Source organism: Buceros rhinoceros, unplaced genomic scaffold (genome assembly GCF_000710305.1).
Source record: "Buceros rhinoceros silvestris isolate BGI_N320 unplaced genomic scaffold, ASM71030v1 scaffold14173, whole genome shotgun sequence".
Classification (NCBI taxonomy): Eukaryota; Metazoa; Chordata; class Aves; order Bucerotiformes; family Bucerotidae; genus Buceros; species Buceros rhinoceros.
In genome coordinates, this window is record NW_010401931.1 from 22,724 (window position 1) to 36,422 (window position 13,699).

At 40.7% G+C, this 13,699-nt stretch overlaps 1 protein-coding gene across 1 annotated transcript in view; it reads left to right on the forward strand.

Moving 5' to 3' along the window:
• Positions 1 to 10,243: 10,243 nt before the first annotated feature.
• LOC104490208 (Y+L amino acid transporter 2-like) overlaps positions 10,244 to 13,699 on the forward strand; it is a 12,851-nt gene continuing 9,395 nt past the window's right edge. The window contains exons 1-2 of the mRNA XM_010132465.1: positions 10,244 to 10,759; positions 12,742 to 12,867. Coding sequence (XP_010130767.1) covers positions 10,258 to 10,759; positions 12,742 to 12,867 — 628 coding nt within the window. The 5' untranslated portion in view covers positions 10,244 to 10,257. The remainder of the gene's footprint in view (positions 10,760 to 12,741; positions 12,868 to 13,699) is intronic.

A 13,699-nucleotide genomic window follows, 5' to 3' on the forward strand; every position in this document is an offset into this window, starting at 1 on the left:
AGAGCGGTAGGTGAGAGGAAGCTTACATTGCATTTTTTGCGGGACTTTTTGTTACGTTTTGTTTGTCCCATTTTGTTGCCAGGGCAAGAGCTTCAGACCGCTGCATAAGAAGAGTGGCAGTCCAAAGGAGCTGATTATCTTTGTTCTCCTAAAACCGATACATAAGAAAGGGTGCAGCTATAACCTTTTATGTTATTTGGTTACACCCATTTAAACTCTCGTGATGAGATCCACGTACAGCTTGTACAAGGGAGCCCTGAGTTAATACCTTGTTTACATTTCCATAGTTAATGCCTCCCTTGCCTTTGTCATCTGCTGTAAATATTGCTGGATCAAACTTTTAATTCAATTTTATTTTTAGTATTTACATGATAAGCAGTAGTTTGGGTCTGTACAAAGATCAAGCGTGCACTGTCCTGCCAGGCTGGAAGTGATGTGCGTGGGTCTCCACTGTCCTTTTTTGTCTGAAGGGTGGTGCTAACCTGTTGAGGCACAAATGAAACCACCCGAGACAAAAAGGTATGTGGTATTTTTTTCAGCTCATTTCAGAAAGCCTTAATCACTTTACCTAGGTGGTAAAGTCAAAACTAGTAAAAGAATTACTGGTTATTTCAAAAGGCAAATGATTTTTACAACCTCTGATAAATAATTACAAATTCTGCTAACACTATTCCAGATTTGGGAAAATCCAAACTTCACGTACAAGAAAGCTGAAATTTACCTAACTGCTGTATTAGAAGTAGCAGATAAATGAGAAATCCTAAGTGATGGCTGTTTGGAAACCTACAGCGATGTGAGATCTGCCAGTTTGGGGCTTTAGTGTAGGTGTCACTAGCCGAAACACCTTGGCTTTTTCAATACCTGTCTTAACCTCTGTGAATGGAATCAGAATACAATGTGTTGCATTGTATTAATTGAATAGAAAGGGAAGGGTTATAATTTTTTGTAAGTAACTTTTTGTCATAAACTGGGAATTTGCGTTTTATCCTGCTTCTCTCTCGAGGCTGTAAAATTCAACCTAGGTAGCTGAGACCAGGACAGTAATGCAGTGAATGGTTGTGGTTTTTGTGAGCAGGCCTGAAGATGACTAGCAGGAACAGGCTCTGAGGAAAGCTGCCAGCCTTGCCAGAGGAAGTTTGGTGCCAGAACTACGCGCTTAAGTGACATTACTAGTAGTGCCTAAAGTCAGATTTGTATAATGCAGAGTACCAAAATAGCATTTCATAGAAGCAAGTCCAAAATTTGCTGTGTATTAAGAGCTTTCCTGAGTTGTCATTTTAGTAACTAAAAGAACAGAGGCTCCTTTAGGGATATTTTTTTACAAGCTGATACTTCTTTCTTGTAGTAGGGTCTGCATGAGTTGTAAACTTCATAATTTATTATTTTAAATTGTGTGTAAGAAGGTAGAAACATGCTATGTGCTGTTTGGTGTTTTTTTTTTTTAAAAAAAAAAAGACTTGGCCTGTCACATAGCATTTGATGTGTCATTTTTGAGGGTCTCCACCTTCCTATTTCCCAACTCATTGAAAGCAACTTCTGCCTTAGAGCGAACAGAACTTGAACACAGCATGGATGCCATGCTGTGCGTGCTGTGCACATGTGCATGATGATTCCTGTACAGGCATGCACGCTGATCTGAATTTGTCTTTTGTGCTGATGATCCTTCTTGGTGCTTCTGCTGCACCTTTGCACTTGCCTCTCATATGTTCTGCAGCCTGCCAACGTGCCTGGTGCAGCTTTTCTGCCAGCGCTCCGTCAGCCGCTGTTCCCCAGAGCCACGTGGATGGGTGGAGAAGCCCTAGGGAATGAGTGGAGCAGATCACAAAGCAATTCCAGATGCTGTCAAGGCAACTGTGGTAGTTGTGCACCCCCCAGTATCTTCAGAGTGGAGAGGAAATGTTTGACAGAAAAGGTGAGGAGCCACTGGTAGGGCCCCTGGCTGAGGGAAAAGAGTGTTCTGCTGCTTTCTGAAGTCTCCCTGCTGACCTTTGCCTGTCAGCAGGGAACTAGTTTGAGGTCAGTTAATAATGGCAATGATAAATCTGGCCTACAGAGGCACATTGAGGAATGGTGCTGCCACACTGCTGCAATCACTACGGGCTGCTCCTCTTTATATGCTGTCACCCAGAGGTGGCACAGCTGCAGGAAAAGTAATTTTCTACCCCCAGTCCTGAATACATGTGCATCTGTAAGACCATGGGTGTGGTTCTAGCCAAAGCCCAAGCCCTCTGAGGAAACCCTGAGGCCACTCAGTCCTATTTTCCTTTTCTTTCCTTGGATGCCAAGCCGCCTCCTGAAGAAGTAGAATCCATAAGCCTGCCTTCTCTTAGGCACACACAGATTTCCTCAAGAGTGAAATGGAGGAGGGTGCAGACATATTCGAGACTTGAGGGGTGCAGAAGAAGCAGTAAGTAGAAAGCTTTGGGGCAGGTGTGGGGGAAGGGAAGTGGAGAGTCTGCCTGATCCACACAGGGTGTGTGAAGGGTGTGTGGAGATGACAGACACATGAGCCAATACATCAACATCTGCTGCTGCTTCTGTTGTTTAACTCTAGTACTATGAAAGAGGAACAGTTTCTGTGTAACTGGAACACTCAGCACTGATACTGACTGTGGCAGCAAGTCCAGGGTCGGTCAGGACTGTCAGCGCAGTCATGCAGTTCGTGTACAACATGTCCGTCAGGAAATCTAGGTCTGGGTGTTTGCTACAGTCGTGCCGGATGCGTGAATGTGGCAGGTAGGACCCTGCTCTGTGACAGAAAGGTTTACAAGCACTTGGGAAGACTACCATTTGAGAAGCTGCTTGGTTTTCCCCCAACACCTTCCCATACACGACAGTGTTTTGTGTGCTCCAGTTCTTTACAGTAATTCCTAACATTTTTCAGCTTGGAAAGGAGGACTGCTACTGATGTTTCAGAGCACTTTCTTGCTGACAATAAAAGCTTTTCTCCAAGTTGTATAAGAGGTCATTGAGAGACTTTTAAAATGTACATGTAAAAACATCTTTTTACATGTACACGGGAAAGAAAAGAAACATAGGACTATACATACTATTTTGCACTTGTTATCATTAGATTTTTTTATGCCATTTTAGCACCTAGTCGCTTAGTCATGGCTGATCCTTGTGCTCTGCTCTCACACCTTGGGTTAGTTGTTAGTAGAGGTTCATTGGCTATGTGCTGTGCTCTATTCTGCATCGCCTTCATGGAAAAGTAAGTAAAGATCTGATTTTACTAAGATGACACAAATGGTGGTCTTTGTTTGCCATTCAGACCCTTGCAGCTAAGGGCAGAGGGTGTTTGGCAGTATTTTTTCAATCAGGGTTAACTGTAAGCGCATCTGTTGTAGACAAGGACTGTAGGAGCCTGTGCTGGCTGAGCACTAAGGCACAGAGTTGGGAATAAGGAACAGGAGAAAGCAGAGGACTTGCAGAGGTCTAACTGTTCTGTTTCATGCATCTAGGCAGTGGTATGAATGAAGAGAGCTCCGGAAATAATTGAAGTTCTCTTGTTTCCAGTGCAGAGAATGAAAAGCCTTCCTTCTGGAGCAGTAATGGAAATGTAGGCAAGACACCAGAAAATGTCACGGGCTTATTCAGGCAAGCATACCTCACTTCACTGTTCTATAAGCAAATATGGGTATGTGTAGCTGTAACACACAGAATCATTATGAGCAGTAATTTGGCACAGAAGAATCCTCCCTGCAGAAGTGCTAGTCGAATTCTGTAAGACCATAAAAATGAATGAGAAAAATACATTATAAAGGAAGTCATTCCTGCACGTTATCCATCCCGCTTACTTAAAATGCAAGTAAGCATAATCTTCCTTGGCAAAAGAACTAGACTTTGTGTTCACAGAAGAAATGTTCAAGAAAGATATGTTTTTCATGCACACTCTATGCTTTATGATTGCTCAATGCTGATTTATGTGCTGTTACTGTAAATTTGTGGGAAGTGTCAAGAAGGACATAACTATCAGAGTCAGACCAATAGTAATATGGGAAGGTGTTAATGAAGAAAACGTTCTGTTTCGTGTTCCAACATGAGGCCTCTACAGAACTAAAACGGGCTGAAGCTGGCTCAGAAGGAGGAGGTGTGAACAATAGAAAGATGCTCTCCAGCTCTAAGAGGGGGCAAATGTCTGATGACAGTCCTCAGCATAATACACATTCAAAACCAAGCTTGGAGCCCCAAATCAGAAACAGAACAAATTCAAATTTCAGAGTGAAAGTAATTACGGCATTGAAAATACGCATTCTGGCTTTTCATCTATAGTTTGTTACAAACACCTCCCTACTGAAGAAAAAGATTCTAAGATGACAGAGGCTCTGACTAAATGGTGCTCAGCCTCTCTGTTCTTCCCACAGAGAACAACATCCCTGCAAAACAATTCTGTTGCCAAAATAGTTCTTGATATATTATAATGTACGAAACCACAGACTTGCAGGCAGCTGGAATTGTGCAATCTTTTCAGGCAGACTTACAGAGCTCTCAGGGATAAATAACCATCCTTCATAGATAAAAATAAAGCAACTTGGAGGCTGTTTGTCCAAAATATGTGTCATATACGTGCTTTGAGTGGTGTTTTGGAAAAGCACAGCCATTTCTGTGTAAACATCAATTGTAGACCTGCCTCAGTCTATCACAGAAAGCATGCTTTTACAAGATGTTACTTTAAAAGGCAGAGGTAGGAGGAGCACTGACTTATGAGGACGTTTTTATTCCTTTGGGTCAGTTGGAATGTGCAACATGATGCAACTCTCCTGCTTGAGTTCCAGTTGGAATGCTGAGGCTGGTTGGAGGAATATCTGTTTGACTTCAATTATTTCACTTTTCTGTGTGGATTAGTAGCGTGTTCTGATGAAGTCCTATGATCTGGTGCCTCAACGCAGTCCACTGACTTAAGACTGTTGACGTACTGGATCAGCTTCCAGATGCCCTTTAACACGTACAAATTTTTGTCTTACTGTTGGCCCAGGTTAGTGCTCTTGCATTCATTAACTTGTTGCTCAGCCCAGAAGATGTGATTTTCTGGATGTTTACTTGTTTCAGTAGATACCGTGCTGTATACCATACTGTGTTTCCAAAAGTACTTCATCGATAGGACAACATATTGTTTCAGAAGACAAAGCTGAATACATTGGGTAAGCAATTTCTTTCTTTGCTTATTTTTCATCTTAGATTTTTTTTATATAGCTTATTTAATTTAAATAAGATCTTAACACCAGATCAGCCTGGTTTGTGTATCATGCGTCATGTCATAAGTTATTAGAAAAGTCATAGATATATAATTCTCCAGTTAAGAAAAATAACTGAGTTGATATTTAGTGAGTAGATTAAATTTGAAAGAAAATATATCAAAAAGAGTAAAGAGAAAACCATTAGGTTGTTTGAAATTAAATAATACCTATGATTGTCACTTAACTATGAATCTTCGCTAGTTTCCCCACTCTGAAAATCTGTTTTGCCAAACTGTGCCATTAGATTAAACATCTTTGTGTACAGTGTTAGTAAAAAGTCTCATTGTGGCTTTCTAAATTAACAAGAAGGAATTAAACTGCATTTTTTTCATGTTAACATCTGGGAAAGTGTTGTTCTTGGTTTCATTGACATAGGAATGAATGTTGGTGTTTTTTTTCCAACCTTGCTTTTTTCTTATTTCTATCGACTTTCTAAGGAATACAGGGCAGCTGACATTTAAGCTGCCTGCTTTTGCCTGCTAAAGTTAAGGTTGTTCGTAGAAACCACATTGCAGGAGAGACTGGGATCTTCTTTCTTGAAAACTCTCATTGATTTTAGTATTCATGCTACTGTAATAAAAATAGCAGTTAAAGGCAAGGCTAACCCAAGAGTGAGAGAAGAGACTATTCATAGTGCTAACCCACCTGATGAAACAGACGTGTGTTTATTTAGAGCAGCAGCTAGAGAGTCACTGTTCAATTACAGCAGCCTTGTTGCTGAAGGAAGGAAGCGTATCACCTACCCTCTGGTAAGCTTCTCCCTTCTCTTTTTAATACCTTCCTTAGATTTGGATACTGTAGCTTCTCTCTCAAATATCCTGTGATTTGCTTTGGGGTGTGATCGGAGTTCTGGGAATGGAGCAACTCCTTCCTATGGGAATACCAGCCTCTGACCACAGCAATGGGATTGGAGCATGTGAAGCATTAATTCATTGAATATTTTTATAAACATAAAATTTAAAACCTAAAAGGAAGTGTGCTCATTTTCTGTTGATGAAGTTACGTGTTTTTCAAAGGAGAGCAAAGTGGATTTTTTTGTAGTGTGGGTTTTTTTAATTATTATTGCTTAGAGTGTCTTATGCTGTTCCTTCATAACGCATGATCTTTTTTGTTTACTTGATCTACTCTCTCACTGGAAAATGTTCAACAATATCATCTGCCATGAATACACCTTTTAAGACCTGTTGATGCTCATGCTTAGCAACAGTGTTTTGAAGTTTCATTATTGAGAAATTACGTGGTAGTAAAAAACAATCACCTAAAGAAAAGGCCATGAAGTATCTGACATAATATTAAGAAGTAAATTTGATGCCCAACAAGTTCCAACATCTTTGATAGGAGGTGACTTTCTAAATGCTCTCAGTTTCCAAGGGAATCTTCTCAAGGGAATGATACTTGGTCTCTCAGAGAGATCCTCTGATTTATTTACTAGTATTTCTTGAATTAAAAGATGAGAATTTCAAAATGTCCCAGCAAATAGTGGCAGCTTGGTCTCTCTGGAAGTCTTTGGAGCCATTGATAAGATGTCGCGTTTCCATAAGCCCTGACCAAGCCTTGCTTAATCTTTTGACAAAGTTTAATTACCTCCTCAAGAAGGGGGCAATCACTCATGAGGCTGTAAATCCTGGAAGGTGGGAAGTGTCTGAGAAAATCCTGCCCTGCCAAACCAGTCCTGCACTAATTTATGGAAGAACTGTCTTTGATTTCACCTCTGGTTTTCAACTAATATCAAACTGTCCCTTCAGTTTTCTGTCTGACTTCTTGCAGTGGCTTGACTAGAAAATGAGCTACAGAGAATTACCTGTATATGGTATTACTGTTTTCTTTAACTTCTCAGGTGTCGGTCTCCCAAGTTCCTCTCTGTTGTGCATACAGCAGGAGATAAACATAAGATTGCAAAGGATTTAGGGTCATTATGCCTGTCTGTGCTCTCAAGGCATTCTGCTTTTTCTCTGAGAGGAAAATTTTCCTTCATTTGTTGAGGGAGCCCCTCAGGAAGAACAGGACCTGCATGAAAACAGGGTTCTGAGATTCTGTATTAGAGATCACTTGCTGTCACAAGTTGCAGGCAAGTGATCCAGCTCTTTCATTTAGCCTGCTGCAGCCTCTGAGGCACATCAACATGTTGATGCCTGTCTGAATCCCTGCTTTCCAGAGAACAATAGCTCTTTCTGCTTGTAACAGCCCATAGGGACCAAGAGAGCAGGGACCTTCCTTCACATCAGGAAGCCTTTATGTCCTGCTCTTCAGACTTCATACACAAGAGGTACTAAAATATCTATACCTACAGTTTTGATGTCATTGAGTTTTATTACTGCAGTAGGGTTAGCCTTTAAACACTCAATGCAACAAACCTCCCTTCTTTAATTACTGTATAAATTAAATCTTTCCATTCTGTGAAATCCTCTCTGCTAGAGCACTTTCCATAAAGATTTGTTACCTTTTATAACAGAGGATTTTCCAACTGAAAATGGCCACCCCCCCATAAGAAGTCAACTTGTTACAGCTTTGGTAGTTGTGCTAAGCATGTAAGTCCTCCCAGACATTCGCTTGTACGGGCTCTCACTTGGATTATGTTGACCCTCAAAATATGACCTACAGAGATGCCAAAGTAACAGAACAGTCATGCTGGAAAAAATAATTTAATCCTTATCTTTGTGCTCTCCTGAAAGCTACAGATTGTAGAAGTTCTGCTAGACTTGAGTAGCATTGCCAGTTTAAATGCACAAATTCCCTTTAAGCTACCCGGTCATTTGTAATAGACATCAAAGTTCAGGCTGGATATCATGTATGCAAGTTACTTGCACCAGTGACAACCTACGGGTTGTGTTCTATATCCTACTTTACAAGCAAATAACTATCTCATTTATCAGTGAGGCTTCTTTTCAGGAAAACTGAGCCGTTGGTCACTACTTGTACAACTTTGCATTCACATCACCTCAGAAACAGCTGCCTTTAAAATTCTCGCTCCCTTTGAGCTGTACCCACTTAAGCATTTGTGCATTTTGGCTCAAAGCCAAAGCTCTGAATGACCCACCGTTAAAAATACATAAATAAAAAATTAAGTAAATAGAATTCAGGCACAAAAAGCACAAGGTGATTTTAAACCAGCTCTGCTCCCAAAGTAGTATTAATACAGAGTTCTGCCCAAGTTTCTAGCATGCTGCTGTCCTGATGGGCTCTCTGGAGAGCTGTGAACATGGGAGGGAGTTTCTGGCCACATACCACATAGCCATGGAAAGCAGAAATGGAGCCGGAAGGTTCTGGAAGTATTAGCTTGTATTCCTGGGAGGTGGGGCTGGGGGTGGGTTGGACAGGGAGGGAGGTGGGTGTGTGACCTTCTTTCTCCTCCTTTCTTCCATGCAAACAGAAAAATTGTGTTAGTAGTAGAAAATCGGAGATACCTATCAGGAATATTAAGGAAGAGACATGACTGGTGTATTGGATGCCTGAAATTCCTCTCCCCAGACCAAGGTGACATCTTTTATTCTTAGAGGGACAAAGTGAGAAGTAAGAGGAGTAACCCATATGTGAAGAGGAGGCGAGGAGACTCAGCAGTCACTCCTGAACGCCTGTAACAAGAATTAATATTTAACTTTACTCCGGTGTTTCCACAGAGCTCCTGCAGCTAGAGAAAGTGCCATTGGGATGAGAGACACATTTAATCTTTAAAGAGAGTTTAACATCTTTTAATCTTTAATCTTTTATCAGGCCTCATTTGTTATTGGATCAACTAGGAAGCTGAGTTGCACCAAAAAAAAAAGGAAAAAACCCACGTATAATTATAAATTATTCAGGGCTGCTAAAACAGCTGTGCTTTCCTTTGTAAAGTAATCCTTTCGAGAAGTTTGGGGAGGGCAGGTTGGTTGTTTTAAACTGTCCGTTGACCCACGTTTTAACAACATAAATTCATGGTTAAATGCTTTGGGGCAGTGTTGCATGGAGCGGCTTTGTTGTACTCAGAGCACTTGGCTTTAGCTTATAGGATTTTGAGGAATTTTTCTTTGGCAGTGTTTTAGAGTGCATGTGGAAGGAGGAAGAGAAGGAGAAATACATTTCTTCTGAGACAAGCACCATAAAAATCCATTTTTTTAAGGAAGCATCGTTAAGAGTCTGCAGGACCCAAGAGCTGAGACAGTCGCTGCAGTCCCAGCTGTTACATTTGCTTTCCCCATCCCTGAGGACCTCAGCCCCAGAGGGGTGCGATGTGCGTACACGGCTGATATACCAACATGGCTACGCAGTTACATCGTTTTCCCCAGCTCCCAGCATACTTGGATCCTGCCCTGCGAGCACCGGACTGGGAAGCTTTTACAAGCTTTTATGTGTTTTGCTGGACTGCCTTATACAAAAGTGTTCTGGGGACAGGGTGTTCAAAACCCGATCCCTGTGCATGCTAGTGGCTTCTGTGTAAAACTTGGTTGAGTGAGGTTAATAACTAAATAAGCTGCATTCTTCACTGAAGCAGCAGTCTCATTTCTAGGAACAGCTAAAGCTCTTTATCCTCACATTAACATGCTGAGGCTGCAGGTTTTAAGTATCTTCATCTCTCTTTTGTGCTCTTTAGCAGATAATTTTCAGAGATATGTTTGATGAAACAAATAATAATGAAGTTTAAAAAAAAGGCAAAATTTCAGAAAACCATGCCTCTGTGGAACACTCCAGCTGTAATAGAACATGTTTCCAGGGGTACAGCATCTCTTTGTTTGCCGAGGTGACTTTAGTAACATAACATAGAATTACAATTCAAGATAAATAATAAAAGTGAACTCAAAGGTCATGAAAGATGCAGAATATATAACCAAAGGCAGTGGCCTCACATTATCCATTAAAAAGGTACGGAACAGTGAAAGTTAAGAAAATCCACTAGTATGTGGTTCCTGGACTGCCAGATAAAAGCAGGCAAAAAAATTGCTCTTTGTACAATTTATGCCTTATATGCTAATGATCTGTGTCTCCGATGCCATATGCGTTACAGACGATGTTTTCTCCTCTTGTTTTCAGGTAATGATAGTTGAGGATGCCAGCCCCTGGGCGAATATGCTGCAATAAAAAATCCAGAACTAAGAATAGAAAAGCTGAGATGGACAATATGGCAGAAGCAAGTGGAAAAATGCAGATGAAAAAAGAAATCACGTTGCTAAATGGAGTGTCTTTAATTGTAGGGAACATGATTGGCTCTGGGATATTTGTATCACCCAGAGGTGTTTTAATGTACAGTGCTTCCTATGGACTCTCTTTAGTCATCTGGGCGCTTGGTGGGATCTTTTCGCTGTTCGGAGCTTTGTGTTATGCTGAATTGGGAACATCCATCGTTAAATCTGGAGGCAGTTATGCCTATATCCTGGAAGCATTTGGTGCCTTTGTGGCCTTCATCAGACTCTGGTCTTCCTTGCTAATTATTGAACCAACAACTCAGGCAGTGATAGCAATCACGTTTGCTAACTACATTGTTCAACCAGTTTTCCCTCATTGTGAGCCACCATATGATGCAGTCAGGTTGATTGCAGCTGCTTGTATTTGTAAGTAAAGTTACAATTCCTAGAAGTTAAGAGCTGTAATTGTGGGTGCCCAGAGAGATTTCTATGAATTTCTAATTCCTTCATTCTCCATGAAAATAATTATTGCAGCTCTAAAACATGTTCTTAGGAACTAATAATCTTTTATTCAGATGTATTTTATTTGGGGCTGAGATTATTAGGAGATTAAGAGGAGAAAGGAGAATTACAAAAATTTGGCTGGTGAAATTATGACTGCTGATTAAAGATCTCTCTGGATCATTGGCCTAATTGACAGCCCACATTTGGTCTATACTCTCTCTCCCCCATTTCTTGCAAATCACAAAAATGAACAAAAAATCTTAAAACTCATATGAAATTAAAAATACTCTGCCTAGTATGAGTGTGCCTAATATGAGTAATTGAGTAATCAGACAGTCCTCAGAGCTGGTTTTGTCGTAACTGTATGTGTTAGGTAAACACGGAGATAAGCATTACAAAACTATCCTCCAGTACATGGACTGTACTCAAATTCTTTTCCTAATAAGCATGGATTTGTCAAGCTAGGGTATGTGTTCCTTTGAGGCTGTGCTATAGCATGATCTTTTAAAAATGGCTTAAATTGTGCAGCTCAACAAAAACCTCCAAAAAGATAAGTAAATTCAAGATAATATAAAGTTTACTGACAATTCTGAATGTCAAAAGGTGTTTTCTTTCTAGCTCTGACTCTTGCGACTGTGTCGCAGAGGAAGTTCACTTCTGAAAAAGGCTCCATGGTATAATGTGAGACCATCATACTACTCATCGGTCTAAAAGGCAACTAACCCTGTTCCAAAATACATTATCAGCTAAAATTCTCTACTTGCATAGGAAAGCAGTTATTTGTTAGATCAGAATTTCTTTCCTCCGTGTTCTAGGTGCACCTCATGAAACCCTCACACTTAAGAGTAGTCTTCAAATGCTGGCGTTTCTCTAAGGCTTCGCTTTCATAGTTATTCTTGCCATAGTCTTCATGTGCATCAACCGTGTGCTCTGGTACATCTGACTTCTGAGCTGATGCTCCACGTGTGCCTGGCAGCTGCTTTCTCATGCAGCAAATCACTTGTTTCTCCACTGACTAGTCTTATAACAAGTATTTCGAGTAACAACACAGATTGCTGGGAAAATTACAGTTTATTATATTAACTACCTATGCAATTTAGCAGTGTCAGAGAACAGATTTTTTACTAGCTTGTACAATTTTGATAAGACTTAGTAGCATGGATTTAATTGGCACTTCAGCAACATAGTGGAGAGAACTTATTTAAATCTCACTGGGGTTTAACGTCTGTGACGAAACTGAATGCAAAGAATATGGCAGAAGGGGAACGGAGACTTAATTGATCCCACCCACTCTCTGCAGCCACACTACTTTGTTATTTCTATTGGATTCCATCAAAATTGAGGCTTGAGAGAAGCCTGTAAATACGTACTTCCGTAATTTCCAGACTTGGGGTCAAAGTGTGAATGGCAGGGCTCCTAAGCCATGCTGGCCTGGGTCAAATCAGTATCTTGTCAACTGCATCCAAACTTTTTGGTGCAGAAGCTGTCCTTAGTCTGTACATAATCTAGAGCTCAAAGCAGCAGGGAGAACTTCAGGAAAAACATCAGCACAAATAAAAGAATTAGAGAAATCTCACCTTCTGCATGTGAGCAACTCCGCTGACTTTAATAAAATTTAAAGATTATTTAAAAGGAGCAGGAGCAAGTCCTAAAATTCAAAATCTGATGTGTTTTGTCTTACGTACTGTCAGGAAAACAATATCCTCCGAAAAGCTATTGTGTAACTTTTATATCAGGTATTTCATCCATTTTAATATTACTGCGGGGTCCTGAAGTGGTGAAATTTGATTCTGGGTTTTTTTTTCCTTGAAAGAGGGGTGGTATCTGGAAGGGTGTATTTGAAATGTGCTTTATGTGATGCAAAGTATCAGTGCTCCTCTCATGCCTATTCTTTTTCTCCACAGGTTCCTTAACATTTATTAATTGTGTTAATGTGAAGTGGGGAACCCGTGTACAAGATGTTTTCACATATGCAAAAGTTATGGCTCTTATCTTGGTGATATCAGTTGGCCTTTACAAAATTTGTAAAGGTAAGAATATTTTTTGTTTATGTAAATTCTTAAAAATAAATCATATATGAGTTTCAAAAGCTGTGCAGGAAGGTCAGACTCATTAAGACTTACATATGAAGTGTTATTTATTCCAGAAAAAAAAAGTCTGCTGCAGGAAGATTAGATGCATTTTTATGGCTTGTTAAGCAAGTGGGGATTTCATTGCTCTCCTACTCTTAGTGTCACAAACCAACACGTTCCAAGTTCTGCGTTGCTCAGGCGGAATAGCAAATAGCAACTGAATTAACATCAGTTGAGTGCTAACTAGTTTAAAGTCGGCCTCAGTGTCTCTGACTCATGGCTGTTAAAGCATAGCACAGCAGAAGTTGCCAGGCTTGTCCTTCACATCACTCCTCACGCCCTGCTCTTCCTGCCCTGCCCATGGCAGAGAGCCACTGCAGCACCCTGCGAGGGCAGAGGATCAGGAAGGGAGGAACTCATCCTTTCCTTCATTGGTGAGAGGCGTGCTTGTTCCTAGAAACAAGGAGAAGGCTGTCATACTGTGGTCCTGTGAATCACTGTGGTACTGTAAGATATCACGGGACAGATGAGCCACCCTGTGCTGAACAGAATACACTGAAAAGCTGGACCCTGGTTTATTCCGGGGCTACCTCTGATCTTTACATATGACCATAGCTTTGATTTTATTAATTTGGGTCCCTGGTACAGTGAAGTCTCTTTCAACTCTAGCTCTGTTGCTTAGCTGCAAAGGTTTCTTCATTTTCCTTTCCCATGAAATTCCTAAATAGCCATCATGTCTCTATTCAGTTAAAAGAAAGACGGTTTTCCCTGCTCGATTTAGGAATTGCCT